Source organism: Aulonocara stuartgranti, assembly GCF_965226115.1.
Source record: "Aulonocara stuartgranti genome assembly, chromosome: 11".
Taxonomy (NCBI): Eukaryota; Metazoa; Chordata; class Actinopteri; order Cichliformes; family Cichlidae; genus Aulonocara; species Aulonocara stuartgranti.
In genome coordinates, this window is record NC_138947.1 from 32,112,762 (window position 1) to 32,132,019 (window position 19,258).

Consider the following 19,258-nt stretch of genomic DNA (forward strand, 5'->3'; position numbering starts at 1 on the left):
GCGATTCCTTCCTTCTTCACATGTCTGGCGTTACATCTCACTTTCACCTCATCCCGTCCCAGGCATCCCACACGTCCTTGTCGCTTCAGTGGAAACTCGGAGGGTAAAAGTTCTTCATTGTTGAGGACAGGAATCAGGAGTTGGTGATGGCTTCAGGTACGATCGGGAAAATAGAATTTTAAATTAACAAAGTCATAGAAAAAAGCAAACAAACATGTGCATCTTTTTTATGTTTTACTTGTGCTCATCACTTCTGTGACGATGGGATTGGAAGCAGCAAGACAAACAGCAGATTGTTTGTTTCGAGCCCCGCTGCGTTCATGTTCATTGGCAGTTAGACGCTCTGATGTACGACATAACTGTGGACTTGAAGTAGGCATCAGGAAAGCCGCAGTTATCGTCGAGCACACAAAGCAGCGCACTGACCACAGATACTGGGACACATTCACTTTGATGTGAGACTGAGCGTCATTATCGATCAGATGGCTTAGAATGGAAGTAAACAGAATCCAACTGATTGTAAAGTTAGAGATTTCGCTTGTTTTTGTTTCAGGCTAGACTGAAATGGCCCCATGACCTGAAGATTTATAGTGTTTGGGTTTAAATGAAAAGTGAATTTAACTTTCTGCTTGGCAGTAGTATTGAACCCACTGGATCGGGACTTGCCATGCGCAAGCTTCTAGTTAAAGGATAGAAGTTTGACGAAGACAAACACCAAGCCGCTGTCCTGTTTGGTTTAGTGCGTCGAAATGTGTATTAAGATGGGGTACAAGTTGAAATACTAATTCTCCTGAAATCCAAACAAGTTGGCATGTCAGCGCTCCAGTTTTTGTTAAACATGTTGCCACCTGCTGGCCACACACACAGAGAGAGAGTGGCAGTTTTGCAGATGGTTCGACAGCGCATCTGATTAGAGCCACATGATGTCCCTCTTCTAATTAGGCTGGTAATGTTCTCACCTACAGACAACAGGTGTGTCATTGTGCCTGAATTTGCAATCTCTTCCTATTCGCTCTTCATCACCCCTTTGGAAACCTCATCAGCAGCTGAAAGAAAGACCAAATAAATAAATAAGAATCATCATAACAAATGGGCATGCAGACAAGTCCGGCTACATCAGTAGGACCGCATCTAATCTCTATTCAGTCTGGGTCCAGCTGTGAGTAGCTCCACATCCCAGTCAAAGGGTTGAACTGAGATACATCGCTGTGTCGTCTTTTGTGGCATCTTTCTGATCCGCGTCTGTGAAGAGAAGAGTGTTTGTCTCTGCACAAACAAAATTAGCTTGTGCAGATGGGGCTGCTGCCTTCTTTTGAGTATGAGCAGTCTGTCTTGACACATATACATGCTTTTCATGATCAGAGGGAACTATGATATTTATAGCTGCAAAAACGTCTTTAAAATGGACTGAATATGCTGTTTCTCTTTCATCCCTGTCATTTACAGACACTATTAAAATAATGGATTCTCATATTGAACATAATCCACTTAAGAGTGCTCTTTTCCAGACATGGTTTTCTCACTGTGTGATGTCAGTGAGACCGGGTATCCTTAATATGGTCACCTATGGTCACATTTAAAACTCTCAGGTTGACCTCATATATTGATTGGCACATTGCTAACATCAGACACAATTAGTGACAAATTACTGCAGTTTGCATCTTGATATCCAGTACTGGACACTTGCATTGAGAGACAGATCTTACAAACAGTTATAAAATGTACAATTTAAAAACTCATTCTTGGTATCAATACACTTATAACTGATTTTTTTTTTAAAAGGCAATTAAACAACTTAGAAGCTTTTTGTGCAAATCAGTTTCAATAAGATGTATTATAAAGTTATTCTGAAGTATTCTGGTTGTCAAGAAATAATAATGGTTTACACAGAAATAAGTGATACTAACACACCAACTATCTACTCCTCCTCACTTTGGTAATTTGTGGTGGCCGGTCAGATTCCCGAGCAGAGCCTGTGTAGTTTACTGGTAATGTTTATCATCAGTATAACACTGAGCAGCATTAGTAATGGACTCAAAGTAGATGAAAACATAGAAATACGAGAAGTCTCCACATCATTAAAGGGTTGAGGACAGTCAGTGTTTTAATGTGAAAGATGCGGTGGACCAGCTCCCATCTGACTAAACCCAGAACTACATAAAGGTGAAGCGCAGAAACAAACACTGGTATCTGTGCACTAAACACTCATTTCCTTGTGTGGGCAGACCTCTACCTTGTGCACAATATGTTATTGTTCCAATTACTATCATGTATCTGAGTCTGTATGTAGGTCAACATGCTGCAAGTGTTCCACATTATTCCATGTTAATGCTTGATACCTGAGCCAATTTGTGCTTGCCATGTTCAGCGTGTAGACTCCAGCCAGATGGACACAGGCTTAGTAATGTGTTTAATATGTTTTATGTATAGTTACTGGACTTCAACTTACACTCATACTCTCAGAGCTGGGAGCAGAAGAATAAGCGTCTCCGATTTCCATCTGTATTCATCCTGCTCCTTCTCTGTCTGCGCTCTGTCCGGAGTCAGCCAGCTCTCTCTGCCATAATAATCAAGAGCCGTTTGATGTGATTACTGTGGCGTGAAGTGGAAGACGATTGAAAGCACATTTTATTTCACATGTTGAAATAACATGACTAAATAGATTCTCCCTCTTTACTATTTCCATAAATCTCCTAGGACCCTGCTGGTTTATCCATCAGTGCTGGCAGAGATTTCGAGTGAGCTTTGAATGACAACCTTTGTCATGGATACAGGGCCGTGACATTTTCCCCAGTGGTTGCTGACCCCCCCCCCCCCCCCCGCCGCCCAGCGAGGCTTCAGATGACACACTGATGTTTTCAGTCAAAGATGAGGTCAACACACTGTTGAACTCTGACCTCTAATAGAGAAAGATGTTGGCAGACTGAAGCGGGGAAAGATATGGATGAAGAATAAAAGATATATGTGAAGGGGGAAAAGAGGGATATAAAATGTTAAGAGAGACACATAAAAACAGCGAGGTTTGGGAAAGAAAGCAAAGGAAAGAGAGATAAAGGCAGCCAAGCAAAAGATAGGGAGCAGCAGATTTAGTCAACACAGACACACAAAAACTCCTACACGCTCACACTTGAGCCTGCACCTCAGGCTTTAAAAGAAAGAATAGACAGATAACGGCAGCCATATGTTTTTCTTTCCTTGTTGTCTGTCTCGTTCTCATTCTCTCCTCTCTATGCATGCTTTATGTACACTTTGCTTTATCTTCTTCAAATTAGCTCGCTTACCAATAGGCAGCAGAAAATGTCTCTCTTAGGAGATAAATGTACCGCCTCATCTCGACCATGTGGGTATGATTACTGAATATGAAATTCAAAGTTGAAGAATTGAAACTGGCAGAATGATTAACAGCTCTGTATTTAATTCAGACACACTGTAAATTGTCTCAAAGGTTTAAAGTCGTGGCTTAAAATTCAAGCTGTCAAGCATTTTAATGCAGAGGACATTTTATTTTCTTTATCTACTGTTCAGCTGTTTTGGTTAAGACATAAAAATAAAGCTGTCTATTATTTTATGATTAAATTTATAGCTCCATCAAAAGATATGAGATGTGAATGAAAGCTCACCAAGAGTGCACAGAATGAAAATGGGAGTGATTTAAAGTTCAGGAGGCATTTTATTGAGACTTTGAAAAACAAAGGCCTGCATATATGTGTATATATGTGTTTTTTGTCACAGTTTTTGCTCCTCCTGAAGAGCCAGCTGACTAACTACAGTGCAGTGTATCTAGATATTTGAACTGTTGTTTGTCAGAGTTTAAAGTACAGGAATATATTTATCCGAGTATGGCATTTCAGAGCAAAATATGTGCCTCACATCATTTATTTGACAGTTCTTAAACAGTCTAGTTTATGATTTTATGTGAATTCATATAAAATCACAGACTTATGAGTGGATTTTGACCTTTTAGCTCATTATCTCTTACCAAAAAAGTAGCTGTCGTTGGAGAAAGCCTGACCTTTTAGGCCTAAAAGGTGAACATATTTTGGATGTCAGGGAGACAATTCTCTAAACTTTTTTAGGTGATTATAAAATATGTTTGCCTATGAAAGCACATTTTCTGCATTTTACAAGCAACTGCAACAAATAGACAAAAATCCCCAAACATGTCCCTGTGATGTGCTGTCATTAATCATGTCAGAAGCCCTCTCATGTGTCTTGTGAGCCTTTGGAGACAGCCTGACCTTTTAGGCTAAACTGCCTAACTGTAAACAGCGGTCTAATAATTCCCACCTCGATCTGCAACAACACCAAAGACTATTAAATCACAGATGCACTGGTGCCGATATCCTGATGTAAGGCAACTGCAAGAGACATTTTTTGTGCAGATTTTACACTTCATACTCTGATAATACTTTTCATAAATAAAGATCGTTCACTTTTTCACTTGTGTATCGTTACTTCAGTGTACTGGGAGTGGATAGTACTTCCTCCACCTTTGCAGGTTTCTAATAGCTGACTAAACCAAACATGGAATGAAAAATGAGACTTAAGGATTGATCTAGAAAGTGCGATCTGCTTTCATCGTGACAGAAGATCTAAAGAGACTTGTTGAGGAACAAGTTACGGGCAATAGTTCATCTGCTACAAAAGCGGCACATTAAACCCAACCATGCGAGTGAAAAATGAACCAAAAGCAGCCTGTTCTGATGAAAAGCAGAAGGTGAATAATCGGCAGATGATAGTCTTTTATCACAAATAATTTAGCACAAAACCGCCCCAGTAATCCTGAACAAAGTCCTAACGTCATTTGCTATTACAAACATCAAGCTTGCTCACCAACGTTAATTAAATCCAGGGAGGTGTATGTGTGTGCTGTCGGAGATAGCATTCAAGACCGATCAAGCTTGCAGAGTGAGGAGGCACCTATATTATCACCTAAATCAGATACCCTGCACAGAAAATGGGCCTTTTCCAACACGTGTACACACACACACACACAAATAAAACTGACTGCCCTCTAATCCCAAGATGCTGACATCTAAAGCCATCCAAATGCAAAGACATGTTGCTGAATCAGAATCAGAATCAGAATCAGAATACTTTATTGATCCCTGGGGGAAATTATTTTTTGTTACAGTGCTCCATTTTAAACCAACATTAAGACAAGACAGACAATACGCTAACTAAGAATAGTACAATATATACATATATATACATACATACATACATATACATTAGCTTTAAAAGGCACTCCTGCACAGTGAGAGGAAATACTATAAGAAATAATCAAATAATACAGACTACAAAAAACAAGGAATCACAGTCAACAGAGGATGATACCGAGGCAGTCAATGAGATCCTGCTGAATGATGATAATGATAGACTAAATAGGATTATACCCACAGCACTACATTCCCATGCAAACACAGATGGATCCCACAAGCGAAAAGAGAAAGTCTGTAATTTTGCAATATTGTAATCAGCAGAGAGTGGTTGTTTGTCCTTTCTAGGCTCTTGTTAAGCTTTCCAAATCCTGCAGAGCTGCTGTGAGAGGGTGTCAAGGATCTGCAGAGGCCCACAAGATGATCTATAATAACGTCATATAGAGCACTTTTTTTGGTTTTCATAAAACCCTAAAAGCAGAATGACAATGCAGTGCATGAAAGAAACTGTAAAGACCCAATCTGTTATGGCAGTCTCATGAGTTTGCACACTCATGTTAAGCTCCAATTGTTGGGCAAAAAAAACGTGATGAAATATTAATGTTCTGCCTGCTTGGGGAAAAATATGGCAGGGAAAGATCTTATTTAGTTGTAAACAGTTCCAGTGCTGCCTGTGGCCATTATATTTCCAAACAAGTGCTGCAATACAATACAGTGAGTAGGAAATTGCATCCAATGCTCCTAAATGTATTTCAAATTGGAACTAAGGCCCGGTATCTTCAACAAGATGGCCAGTAAATGATGCTGGAAAGAACGAAAGCTAAAACGATGGTAGTGGCACGAGCTGGGGGAGAAGTAGATGCTGTCAAAGCTTTCACTAGATTCAACAGAGCTTTATAGCGGCAACTTATAAGTTTGTGCTGCGATGGAAAACTTCAAACAGCACAAACCAATAATGCTCTATTTTTCTTGTGGATTGATTCGACAGCTTAGTCACAAACAATTTACCTGCATCAAACCTTTTTTATGTGCAAAATCTCTCGTGACAAAGACCTAACTGATGGTATACCACTAAGAATTCGCCCAAGAAAAGGCAGCTTTTTCTCTGCAGGCACTATCGCCTTCATTAGACATGCTGCCATGTGTGAGACCAAACCTTCAGCTCTTAATCAATAAAACCAGGGATGCTGGGCAAGGACCTTAGCTCAGCCTTTGATACTGTTAAGGTTCAAAATATTGGGGATGGAGACAAGAGAAAAAACCACAATAACAACACTGGTCCGGCCGGGTTGAGTCAAACGATGATTTTAATGAACACACGCGTGGGAGATGGACACTGATGCAGACAGCCTCAAAATCTCAAAATGGTGGAGCATTGCTCAAACTTTTATAGCCTCTGGTGCCTCCACCTTATCATACAAAGCCTAAACATTCACATGCTTTCTCTCACACAGCGCCTAAGCTACGACCTTGGCTCCCTGTTTATCTGCTCCTGCTGAAATGGGGCAGAAAACTCCAGCACACTCTGTTCTCTTCTACTCAGACAAATTAGATTTCTTATAACTCAGCAGTATAATGCATCATAAAACAATATCATTCATTCACAACAAGTCAGCAATTTAATGTAATGCAAATCAGTTTAACTAATGCAATAGTTATCAGCTTCTTCTAATTCAGGAGAATAATGCAAACTAAAACTACATAATAATTCACAATCTTTAATTCGGGGTATAACATGGCATAAAATAATATTAGAATCTAACAATACCATTGACCATCAGATCTTAATCCATCGCTTAAATTGCATGGTAGGGATATCTGGATCTGTTCTAAAGTGGTTCACCTCATTTCTGGAAGACAGGACGCTCCTAGTTTCAGTGGGAAACTTCCAATCAGACGTGGCGAAGTTTCTATGTGGAGTCCCACAAGGTTCGGTTTTAAGCCCCCTGTTATTTTCACTATATATTCTTCCCTTAGGCCGGATCATTAGCGGTTTCAAAAATATTTCTTATCACTTGTATGCAGACGACATCCAATTATACATTTCTTTTAAATCTTGGGAATTAGAAAAGCTATCCACTCTTATGGACTGTCTTAAGGAAATTAATCTTTGGATGACAAACAATTTCCTGCAACTGAACGCAGACAAGACCGAGTGCTTAATCCTTGCCCCAGAGAATATCAAGCCCCAAATTAGTCAACATCTGGGTGCTTTTTCATCGACAATAAAAGCCACTGCTCGAAATCTTGGGATAATTTTCGACCAATCTTTGTCCTTTGACGTTCATACGTCTTACGTTTTTTCACTTAAGAAATATTGCCAAACTCAGGACTATTGTCTCCACAACCGAACTGGAGATGCTTGTCCACACCTTTATTTCCTCCCGGCTAGACTATTGTAATGCACTTTTCTCCTGTGTATCTAAGGCCTCACTAAATCGGCTCCAAGCGGTTCAAAATGCTGCAGCAAGGCTTTTAACCCACAGCAATAAATTTTCCCATATCACTCCTATACTAAAATCCTTGCATTGGCTTCCGATTGGGTATAGATATAAGTTTAAAATCCTCACCTTTACGTTTATGTCTCTACAAGGTGAGGCCCCCATCTATATCTCGGAGCTTCTCAAACCCTATTCTCCGAAGCGGACTCTTAGATCCACTGATAGTGGTCGTCTATCTATTCCACGGACTCGTCTGAAAACAAAGGGGGATCACGCTTTTCAAACCCTGGCTCCAATACTGTGGAACGGTTTACCCTCCTCACTACGCACCATCGACACGGTGGCCTCTTTTAAAAAACAGCTTAAAACTCATCTGTTTAGACAGGCATTTGGGTAATGTTAATGCGTAATATGTTGTTTTATTTTATATTTATATTGTACTATTGCTTGTTTGATATGCTTTTATATTTCCTCTATGTTGCTATATTGTTTGTTTGACATGTCTTCATGTGAAGCACTTTGTAACAGCGTTTTTGTCTTAAAAAGTGCTATATAAATAAATTTTACTTACTTACTTACTTACATACATCTGCGCAAAAATAACAACAGAGGGCATTCAGGACACGTACAAGGTTTCTCTCTAGTTCAAAAAGGGCTATTTCAGCCTAACATGAGCAGACAGCCTCGAGATTTTGGAAACCCAGTTCATTTTACTCATCATGATAGTTTCTTCTCAGTCTGTTATTTTGGTGTCTTCTGTGATGCTGATGGAGCTTTAGAAATTTGATGCACTAGAAACTGAAGGCCTTACTTTGGCTTTCTCAGTTTGGGCCTTGAGAATTCTTACAAAATCGGAAAGTGAATTTTAGGGTGTGTGCATTTATCTAGTTAGCAAGACAAAAACGAGTCACATGAAATGAGGCTGGAGCTATAGCAGTCATAAAAATCAGGACATATTTATGGATATTTTGGCCATTTAAAGATTTTTGTTTGTTTTCTTTGTTTTTTCATTTATGTTAGCTGAATGGTGTGTGTGTGTGTGTGTGTGTGTGTGTGTGTGTGTGTGTGTGTGTGTGTGTGTGTGTGTGTGTGTGTGTGTGTGTGTGTGTGTGTGTGTTTGTGAGCGTGTATTTATATCTGTGTGGGGATCAAAAATTGGAAGTTTACTATACTTGTGGGGACCAACAGCCATTATGGGGGTCAAAATCCAATCCCCACAAGTTTGAAGGGATTTTTAAGACTCAAAATATGGTTTTAGTGACAAGGTTACGGTTACGGTTAGGGTTAGGCATCCATTTTTCATGGTTAGAGTTAGAGTAAGGGGCTAGGGAAAGCATTATGTCAATTAAATGTCCCCACAAGATATGAATACCGTGTGTGTGTGTGTGTGTGTGTGTGTGTGTGTGTGTGTGTGTGTGTGTGTGTCTATTTTTATTACGGTAACAACATCAAACCTATATGCTACCACATTTGCTGGCTCCAAAAAGCCACTCTCCAGTTATTGTGATGTTGTGTCTGCCTGTGTGTGCGCCTTCGTTGGTTGGCTACTCCCTCTCTACCCGAATCTGCACCTCGCCCTTCAGCACAGTGATGCTGAGATCACTTCGGGAGGGCGGTGCAGAGGGAGAGCTACGTGTTGCTGCTCAGCAACAGATAGAAAGGAGAGAGAGAGAGAGAGAGAGAGAGGGAGGAATTCCCTCGCAGAAATAAAAGCGTCTGCCAGGGCGTGTATCAGTTCCTATGGTTCCCAGAATTTCCTGTGATAAGTGTAGCCGATACCTGTAGCAGGAGGAGGGGGAAAGCCCAATGGATGAAGGATGTAAGGGCTGCCATCTACAACAAGCCTTCGGGTATATTTGAAGATCTTTGCCTGGAGGCGAAATTATATTTGATATCGCGCCGACTGCGCTTGAAATAGGCGTCCACCTCTACCAAATAAACCTGGCACAGAGCCGCTTCTCTGGAATCCAGTGAACAAAGGTCTCGGCGTTTGTTGCAGGCGCGCAGGTTACCCACAAACTAAAACGTGCCATCACTGGAGCTGAAATGCTGTTTAGTCTTCTTTCCGGAGGATTCGGTGAACTGGACGCGCTTTAAAGTAAGTTCTTACAGTTGTCTTTGTTTCGGCGCGGCTAAAGCCGAAATCCTTCCTGTTTTCTTCTCGTTTATTTCATAGAACCCACGTGGCTCTAACAAAGGCTCATCACTTTGGTCTTTCACATTTAAAAACAAGGTTTATTAGCCTGTGAATTGATAAAACTGCAGTTCGAAAAACAAAAACTTCCTGTTGTGTTTTCCGCTTTGTGTCTGCCGTCTGTCGCCCATTCTTTCTGTCTCTCTGTGTTTCGTGTGTCTCTGTGTATTCCTCTCTCCAGATATGACAGGTCAGGTCCTGGGGGAACCGTGCGGCGGGGCTCACACGGATGAAAACGCCGCCATCCGCATCAACGTGGGCGGCTTCAAGAAACGTCTCCAGTCGGACACTCTCTCCCGGTTTCCCGAGACGAGGCTCGCGCGTCTGCTCCACTGCCAGTCTAAAGAGTCCATCCTGGAACTGTGCGATGACTACGACGACACAGAGAAAGAGTTTTACTTCGACAGGAACCCAGCGCTCTTTCCATACGTGTTGAATTTTTACAACACGGGGCGGCTGCACGTCATGGCAGAGTTGTGCATCTTCTCTTTCAGTCAGGAGATCGAGTACTGGGGCATTAACGAGTTCTTCATCGACTCCTGCTGCAGCAGCTCCTACCACTGTAGGAAAATGGACCAGGACCGGGAAGACTGGGATGACCGCAGCGATGAAGGAAGCACCACTTCATCTTTTGACGAGCTGTTGGAGTTTTACAACGACGCCTCCAAGTTTGATAAGCAGCTGTTCGGGAGCGCACGGAGGCGCATCTGGTTGATGCTGGATAACCCCGGCTACTCCGTGGCCAGCCGCATCATCAGCATCCTCTCCATCCTGGTGGTGCTCGGCTCCATAGCCACTATGTGCATGAACAGTATGAGTGAGTTCAGCCTGCTGGACAGCGAAGGCCAGCCAACAGAGGACCCACGTTTCGAATCTGTGGAACATTTTGGCATCGGCTGGTTCACTCTGGAGCTGGTGGCCAGGTTCGTTGTGGCGCCAGATCTGCTGCACTTCTTCGATCATCCGTTAAATGTGATAGACCTGGTGTCCATACTTCCGTTTTACCTGACACTTCTCATAAACCTGGTGGTGGAGAGCAGCCCCGCACTGGCAAATCTAGGACGCGTTGCGCAAGTGCTGCGGCTGATGAGAATTTTCCGCATCTTGAAGCTGGCCCGTCACTCCACGGGGCTCCGCTCCCTGGGAGCCACACTCAGGAACAGCTACAAAGAAGTGGGGCTTTTGCTCCTCTACTTGGCAGTCGGGGTGTCGTTTTTCTCCGTAATGGCCTACACGGTGGAGAAAGAGGATAACGAGGATCTCACCACCATTCCGGCATGCTGGTGGTGGGCCACGGTCAGCATGACCACCGTGGGATACGGTGATGTGGTGCCGGTGTCTATTGCCGGCAAACTAACCGCCTCTGCGTGCATCCTGGCCGGGATCTTAGTAGTTGTGCTTCCGATTACGCTCATTTTCAACAAATTCTCCCTCTTCTACAAGAGACAGAAACAGCTGGAGATCGCAATGAGAAGCTGCGACTTCGACGAGGGGATAAAAGAGGTGCCCTCAGTCAACCTGAGGAATTATTACGCACACAAAGTCAAATCCCTCATGGCGAGCTTGTCAAACATGAGCCGGAGTTCACCCAGTGAACAGAGTTTAAACGAATCAATACACTGAAACAGGACACTCTGTCAGTCAGGTCGGGTGACGCTGTTCAATACATGTGGCCTACCGAGGAGCTCTCCAGAGTGCTGAAATTCTCTGGACTGAGAGCCTGCTTCCTTCCACTGATGTCTGACCGTTTGCCTCTCTGTAGCTCAGTGCAATAATGTGTTCATTTCTGTGTCTATCACAATGAAAAAATAAGCAAATGTACAGCCTGAACATCACGTCTCGCTGTGCACTAATACGGCCGCTCAACAAACAGGCTAAAAATCTGACCCCATCTGATGAAAAAGACAAAGAATGCTGTAGTTGTTTACAGTGTCACACTGTAGTCCACTTTCCAGCTATACATGTTGTATAAGTATGTCTGAAGTAACTGTATCTCTTTCAAAAGAGTCTCGATGTATAATTGTGGTGTTGCAACAGTACTTCAGATGTGTGGTTAAAGCAAAGTGTATTAAATATACAATCAAACAAACAGAAAAATACATGACATACTTCCTTGTTTTTTTAATACGAGAGTTAGGGTCTAACTCCGATCCTGATTGAGGGAACACATGTAAGCCCGAGGGTTGGAAGGGGGATTTATAGCAGCAAAGTGACTGACACAATATCTGAAACAGTTTGACAGGCATGGCAACAGCCATTCAGAGCTGACATGTTGAATAAATCTATTCGCTAAGGATTTGATTTTTTTTTTTAATGGCATCACCATTTCAGTTCCCAAGAGACAATTTTAAAATATTAATCAGTACATGTTCTAAAAAGACTATAAAACTATGGTCATAAAATAGAAGTTAGTCCACAGTAAGGGAGAACTGAAGAGAAAGTTCAGTAGTTAGTTTATGGTTATCACTGCTCTCCGGAGAATACACCATAGAGATAAAGTTCTAGTTTTACTTATCTCAGTGCTACGTTTCAATAAATTTTTTCAAAAGAAAGCAATTTGTCTCCAGCCCGTAAACTCAGAAGATGAATGGCTGTGACAAACCTGCATATTTCTTTCTTTTTTTCTCCCTCTTCTTCTTACTGTGTCCAGATAAAAACAAGTTTTATGATCCCACAGGGGGAGCATGCAGCTGTTTGGACCCCTCTCCCTTTTTCTGGTCAGCATTTGCGATAAGGAGCTATCCCACTGGACGCAATAACAGCAGCAGAAATTCAACAGAGAACACTCACTTAGTGTTATTGATTTCAGTTTAAAGGGTAAAGAGCTATTTGATACAAGTAGGCAGCAGCTCTTTAAAAAAACAAACAAAAATAAAACCAGATGAAAAAGTCAGTTTTGCATCATTTCATATTTCAGAACAGTTAACTGCATCGATTTCCATCTTTTTAATTTGAAGGCCATTTTTATTTTGACACCAGTTCTTAAAATGAGAAATGATCATTAATGCTTTGAGCTGAATCCTCTCCACATCATTGTGTAGCTGTGACTGGTAAAATTGTCACTTAATCAGTGTCAGTATTTTGTTTGTTTTTATTCATCGTACAAATAATTCATACATGCATGCACATTTCAGTGACTCGAACAATCAGACTCATTTGCTCCTGTGGCAGAGAGATAATTTGAAATTCATTGTCTCAAGATTAATTTGAGCAGACAGGCAGAAGGATTTTACATATTGCTGCTCATAACTAATTAGTCTGAGCACAGAAAAACCACACATTGCAGCTCAGTCACTATCACCTGGTGTAAAGGATAATCCCAACAATACCAAAATATGGTTTTTTTTTTAAAGAATTATGTATTATTGTACAAGTTTAAATAATGAAACATGTCTTCAAATATCAAAGAGCTTTCAGGTGTACAAATAAGGTTATGGCACACATTTGGCAGAATAACTGAGCGACACAGAGATCATTTCACTGCATTTCAGCCACAAAGTTGTGCTCACATTTCAAATCCTAATGAGAAACCTGCGTATATCCAGCATCTTCTCCCAGGATTTCTGGGGAGCTCATTTGAAATAATATTTACCCTCAGAGTCCAATTATATCAGTCTGCTTTTGTTTACTCCTAAACCTTTAAAGACTTTTCCCCCTGGGACAAAATCCAAAACGCCACTGCAGCACCCAACCAGCATGGAAAAATCAGTAAATGAGTACACAGTGACAGCGGGTGACATTTTAACATATCAACAAAGGGCCAACCCAAAATACGAACAACAGTCAATCTTTTCCATCTCAGGGAGAAGAAAGTAATTATAGAATCTGAGAGAAAATTGAAATGTATAAATGTACTCCAGGACTGCGGGCCAAGGAGAAACAGTAATAAAGAGAGTAGATTTGCACAATGTCATCCAAGTGTCTGGGTTTTGTATGTGTGTGTTTGTGTGTGTGTGTGTAGGTCAGCATGACTCCTGAGAAGGAAGATGGAGATGTCTGGCCCTTCAGCTGCCTCCCCTTGGCTCGCCTGTATCATTACCCTCTGACTGTGGTGATAGATGTAAGAAAGGCCCCCAGCCTGCCTGGCTCACAGTACAGGAGGCAGCTCAGGTCATTAGAGGGCGACCGTGGCAAAATAAAATCTGCTTTCCTCATTTCCAGTAACCAGCAGAGCTTAAACATCCAGTCCAACCATCATCGTGACTGAAACCTGTGACTCAACATTGTGAAAGGAACAGTTGCATTAGAGGGAGATTTATTTTTTTCTTGTAATTTGTCTGACATGTAATCATCAACGCTTTTAGAGGTGTACTTGGTAATAAGGTTTGGTTATTATTTTATTTCAATGTTAATCATTAAATCAAAAGAGTTCCTTTTGATCAAAGGACTTCTGATTTAAATGAGCTTCTTATAAAGTTAAATGAGCGTGCTCATTTGGTTCCTTTCACACGAGCTGTGAACAAAGACAAGAGAAGATGAGCATAAAAAAGGTTGTGGAAATCTGGGAAGAATATTATGCTTATTAATGCAGCGCCGACAGGGAATCAGAACTAAATGGTGTACGTGCTTCCCAGTGTGCATGTGCAAACGTACTGTACACAAACACACCACACAGCGAGTCTAATGGGGAACTTCTCGAAGCTGGCAGCACGAGGCTCATCTCCAGGCTGCTCTGTATTGGTGAAATAAAACTCTGTTACTAAGCAGGCGTTCCGTGTTGTTGCACATTACCATCTGCTACTATCCGTTTGCTTTAAACAGTGTGGGAAGATTGGATCTTTTCTGCGTGCATGTTTCTTTCTCCCTCCATACTTCCCACCATGTGTGATCTGTGAACATCTCCAAAAATAATCTTTCATTACATGGATCGCAGCATAGCTAATTATCACATACAGATCTCATGATAACATCAAACCCAGGTAATGGTTAAGGATGGCTGATTGCTTTTTTTTTTGTTTGTTTTTTTAATGAAAGGATTAGAAATTGTAATCAAACTGATGTTTCGGGGTTGTGGGAAATAATAGGGAGATATTTTTCATGTTTGGACTCTGCATTATGAACTCTGCTGACATTTAATTTTGAGACTACATTTTAGTTTTAATCGTTTCCTTTTTGTCGAGTCCTAAAAAGCCACAAAAAATGCAATTGAAGAACAAAATTTGTAGACTTACTTCTAGAATTTAACTGGTAGTGAATTTATGGACTCTCTATGGACCAGCTACAATTTAAACCAAGTACCAACACAAATACACCAAGTTTACACCAAATTATCACAAATATGTTAAAGCTTAGGTTTTTTGCAGTTTAAAAAACCTCCACTAAGGCAGCGCTACAGACGGCTGCCCCTCCCTGAGCCTGCTTCTGCTGGAGGTTTTTGCTGTTAAAACGGCGTTTTTCTTTCCCTCTGTCACCAAGTGCTTGCTCATAGAGGGTCCTCTGATAGTTGGGGTTTTCACTGTATTATTGTAGCGTCTTTACCTTACCTTACTAAGTGCATTGAACCGACTGTTGTCATCTTAATTCCTTTAAGCTTCCTTGTTGCTTTTTCCACATGGAGAAATTAACACACACAAAATATGTTAGTCAGATTATTTCAGTTTATTCTAGACTGTTGCAACCTTGGGTTATATTCATTCTCCTGAAGCCTAAATGAACATTTCTGAAAAATATATAACATCATAACGATTTGTGACCTTACACAAAATGTTGTGCTACTTTAACTGGTGCTGGTCCTCCACCGGAAAACTCTCAATCACTAAAATAACCACTTCTGAAAGACAACCCATCAATGTGCCTTCTTTTTAACAGAGTCTTCAGTCTGCTACTGTTAAGTGACTCATCCACAGAGACAGATGTTTCTGGATTTAAATCACAATGGTGTTCCCACTGAATTTTAATGAATAGCACAAAATGGGCCAATCGAACACCCGGGGAGTGTTACCTTTTACCAAAGACTGTTATGAAAATCAATTCCCACATTTTTATTGGAGCCTCATGTCTTGTCTTGTTTAAAGAGCTTGAAAGGACTGTAAATGCAGTTTTGTTCTCCGCAGCCAAGAAGGGTAATGGTGTACCTTGGCAGTTTTGCCAGGATGGCACAGAGGCAGCACTGAGAGGAAAACACTTTAATTAGAACATGCTGTTTATTTCAGGACTTTTCAAGAGCAAATCTGACATTTGAGAGATTTCACAGAGCCAAACGGAAAAATATGGCTTCTAGCGGTGCTGTAGTTTTTGTTTATTATTATATCCATTCCTGGATATTTCCAGAAACTTTTCATTTATATGACCATCTGCGCACATCCCTACTTTTCCAGCCAGGCCATGGATTCTTCTACTAGAGCTACAGCACACTGAACATCATTTTTCATATGCTGCAGATTCCCTGGAAGGCAGCTCTGTGTAATTACCCCAAAGGCCTTTGAGAACCACAGTAATAGACTGCACACACATATGATATCATGCATGAAATCATCCAGGTCTAAAAAGAGGTCTTGGAAAAACAGACACACATATATGCATGTACACACAGGCACACAGACAATGCCTTAATTTCTGTTGACTCATAATTCACACATGTCACTACACTTCTCTCTGCCTGTAGTGCCACACTGCATTTCAGTAGCAGTGTGGCTAAATCAGTGGCCCTGGTAGTGAGAAACCCAATAAAGCGATGGCTAACACAAAAAAGCTCAGCGTGAGATGGCATCTCTGTATGCAGGCACCGTCTCCCAATGGCTATTGATGAGGGAAGACAATGAATATTCTCATTAACACATAGAAACGGAAAGTCTCCTAACATGCAGAAATGCAAGAACATTAATGTCAATACACATACACAGCTCAAGGTAAATTAAACTACAGCTGTTCCTCAGGCACAGCAACTCCCGTAGGTGACAGAGTTAGATTGAACCCATTATTACAGCTGGATCTGGGAGACAAGGGGTCCAGTCAAAAAGACAGACTCAATCGGACTTTTTCAAAGTTCAAAGTCAGAGGAGATACATATAGATTACTTTTCTGTCTGTGTCTCTTTATGTGCTTGTGTGGCCACGTATTTTTTCAAGTATGTGCAGAGTTAGTGTGTGTTTGTGTGCGTGCATGCGTGTGCTACTTCTTCCTTCCATAATCAATTTCCTCAGGGACGTGCCAAGGACATGGGTGTAGACAGTTTGATTTGTAAAGCTTGAACAGGAGGGTGTCTGAGAGCCTGGGTGCCAGTCCACCTGAGCCCAACAGGATGACGTCAGTAACACCTTGAGAAAACCTTGACATCTCATGTGTGCACTTTTAGAAAAAACAAAAACAAAACAATTATGTGGAAAATGTTGCATCAATAACATAGAAAATGTGAATGAATGTGCATGGCTACTGAGATTTCTTCAACCACAGGCTTTTGACAGCGTGGTGAAAACTATCTGTAAGATGCATAGAGGCACTAAAGCTATTCTTCACTTTAAATAAAGACAAAGAAATGGTGGAATGACTTACGTCAGTCAGGGCCACAGGCACAAGGAAATATGTGTTTTGACTCAACGAGAGGAGACGAAGAAAAAAAGACACGAATACAGATCACGGACAAAAAGAAAATTTCAGCTGTTGGTGGAATGTGTCATCAGAGCAGTTGTCAAGAGACAACACACACAACATGCGAGGAGTGCGACATGAAAACTGATTTCCTGAAAATAACAGGGGCTGTGATAGCATATTGTGAGACATGATGTGAATATAATAGCATAATGAGTCTATTTCTGTTCACAAGTATGGCAGCCCTTTTCTCTTTTTAAATCCGCTTTTGCTCCATCTATCTTACTGGATCATCAACTTGCTAAATACTAAGGGCTACATTCATCCCACCATCATGTTAGGGAATGGTGATAATTGCCAGATTTGTTATAAATGCAGTGATGTAACTTGTCTGGTGTGCTTAATTGCCTTTGAAATCCACCTGTGTTAGAATTATACTGTGCTGCAGCTGCTCTGTGGGGACCGCGCTGGCTAAATGAGACTGATTATAGAAACAAACTGAGCTTTGGCCTGCCTCTCTGCGTTTGGTGGAGTGGCTGTATACTTTTCATTTTAACTAATCTCAGGTTAGCTACTAGTGTAGGTGGTTTGTGTGCCAAGGTAAATGTAGAGGTGCCCTATGATTCTTTATGTCCAATAAATGTTAGTCACAGCTGGCAATTGTTGGTCAAAAGGTTTCTGTGTTGTTTATTTTTTTTAAAAGACAGCTTGTTGCCATTTTAAACCTTCATTTATCAAATAAACACTGTCCTCTTTATCCCAAGGCAATGAATGTGTTTAATTTAAGTTAATATGAACATTAGCGGATGCTAGCAGTTATTTGCTGTCCCAAAACTGAATGTCACTGACTTCAAATAGACAGCTGAAAAGTTATTTCCCAGTAAATTAGATGTAATGGAAAATGATAGTATTGGAATGACAGTGATATATCTGGAAATTAGAGTGTAATATGCAAGTATAGTCACTCTTACAAAGTTGTTATAATTTATTATTGCTGAATAATATAAATCATTTTCATAATTGGTGATTAAATTATTCTGCATATGGATTTAAATGATGTTTTTAGCTCTGAGGGGTAGTGCGACAAACATTTATATTGTAGATTACAACGGCAAATATGTCAACGTTTTTTTACACAACCATCTATCTATCTATCTATCTATCTATCTATCTATCTATCTATCTATCTATCTAGTGACAAGTGGAGGACATACAGACTCAACAAACAAGGGATATAATGAGTGTGAGAAGGTTTTGTTACAGTGGATGTGGGTGATTCAGCAACCTATGATGAAAGAGGGACCAGCTGGGAGATGCTGCTTCGTGTTCGTTGCAATCCCACTGGAGGCAACAGGGGTGTGAATATGAGAAAACAGCTGAAGAATACAGATGGATAGCTTCCCATTATGGATCATTATAGCTTCCTATGAGCCAAATACTGTAACTGCTAATGTGAGTGTGGAATAGTATATGCATATATATATATTTTATTGTGCTTTTAGAATTTTTTTATGGAGGTTGTAACAGTATAAAAGTTGTTAAAGTGGTTTTACGAGCTGCTTCATAAACATTATCTTGACTTAAAATCAACATAAACCATATGCTACAAATCATAATGAACTGATGTGTCATAGAGAGTGTGCAGCCAAATAAAAGGGGCAAAAGTCCCTTTATTTAACTGCAAAATAATGTCCTTGGCACTGCAGACACAGTCACACAGTCAAGTTCAAAATCCAAACTTCCAAGCTCTGTCACATCAAATAGGCTCACTGGTGGGGAAGAAAAGGGAGCAATGGAGAGAAAAAGACAGAGAGATTTGCTCACCCAGGCCCTTCTAATCTATTAGTCTGGGCTGCATGTCAACTCCATTTGAGCAAACACACCTAAGTAAGCTCGATCCCACAGAGACCGCCGCTGTTCAGCTGGTGTGTCCACTG

At 40.9% G+C, this 19,258-nt stretch overlaps 1 protein-coding gene across 4 annotated transcripts in view; it reads left to right on the forward strand.

Annotated features, from left to right (window-relative positions):
- The first annotated feature begins 66 nt into the window (after positions 1-66).
- The window catches only part of kcns2 (potassium voltage-gated channel modifier subfamily S member 2), a 53,125-nt gene continuing 33,933 nt past the window's right edge, over positions 67-19,258 (forward strand). For 2 of the 4 annotated variants that reach the window (XR_014279813.1, XR_014279814.1), the window contains exon 1: positions 9,190-9,698. Coding sequence is in view for 2 of the 4 variants with exons in the window: in XM_082552662.1 (XP_082408788.1) it covers positions 147-156; positions 9,976-11,417 (1,452 nt within the window). In the remaining 2 variants the exon portion in view is untranslated. Of the gene's footprint in view, positions 157-9,189; positions 9,699-9,975; positions 12,267-19,258 lie in introns of those variants that run through there. The other 2 variants (XM_082552662.1, XM_082552663.1) reach the window with 2 other exon arrangements.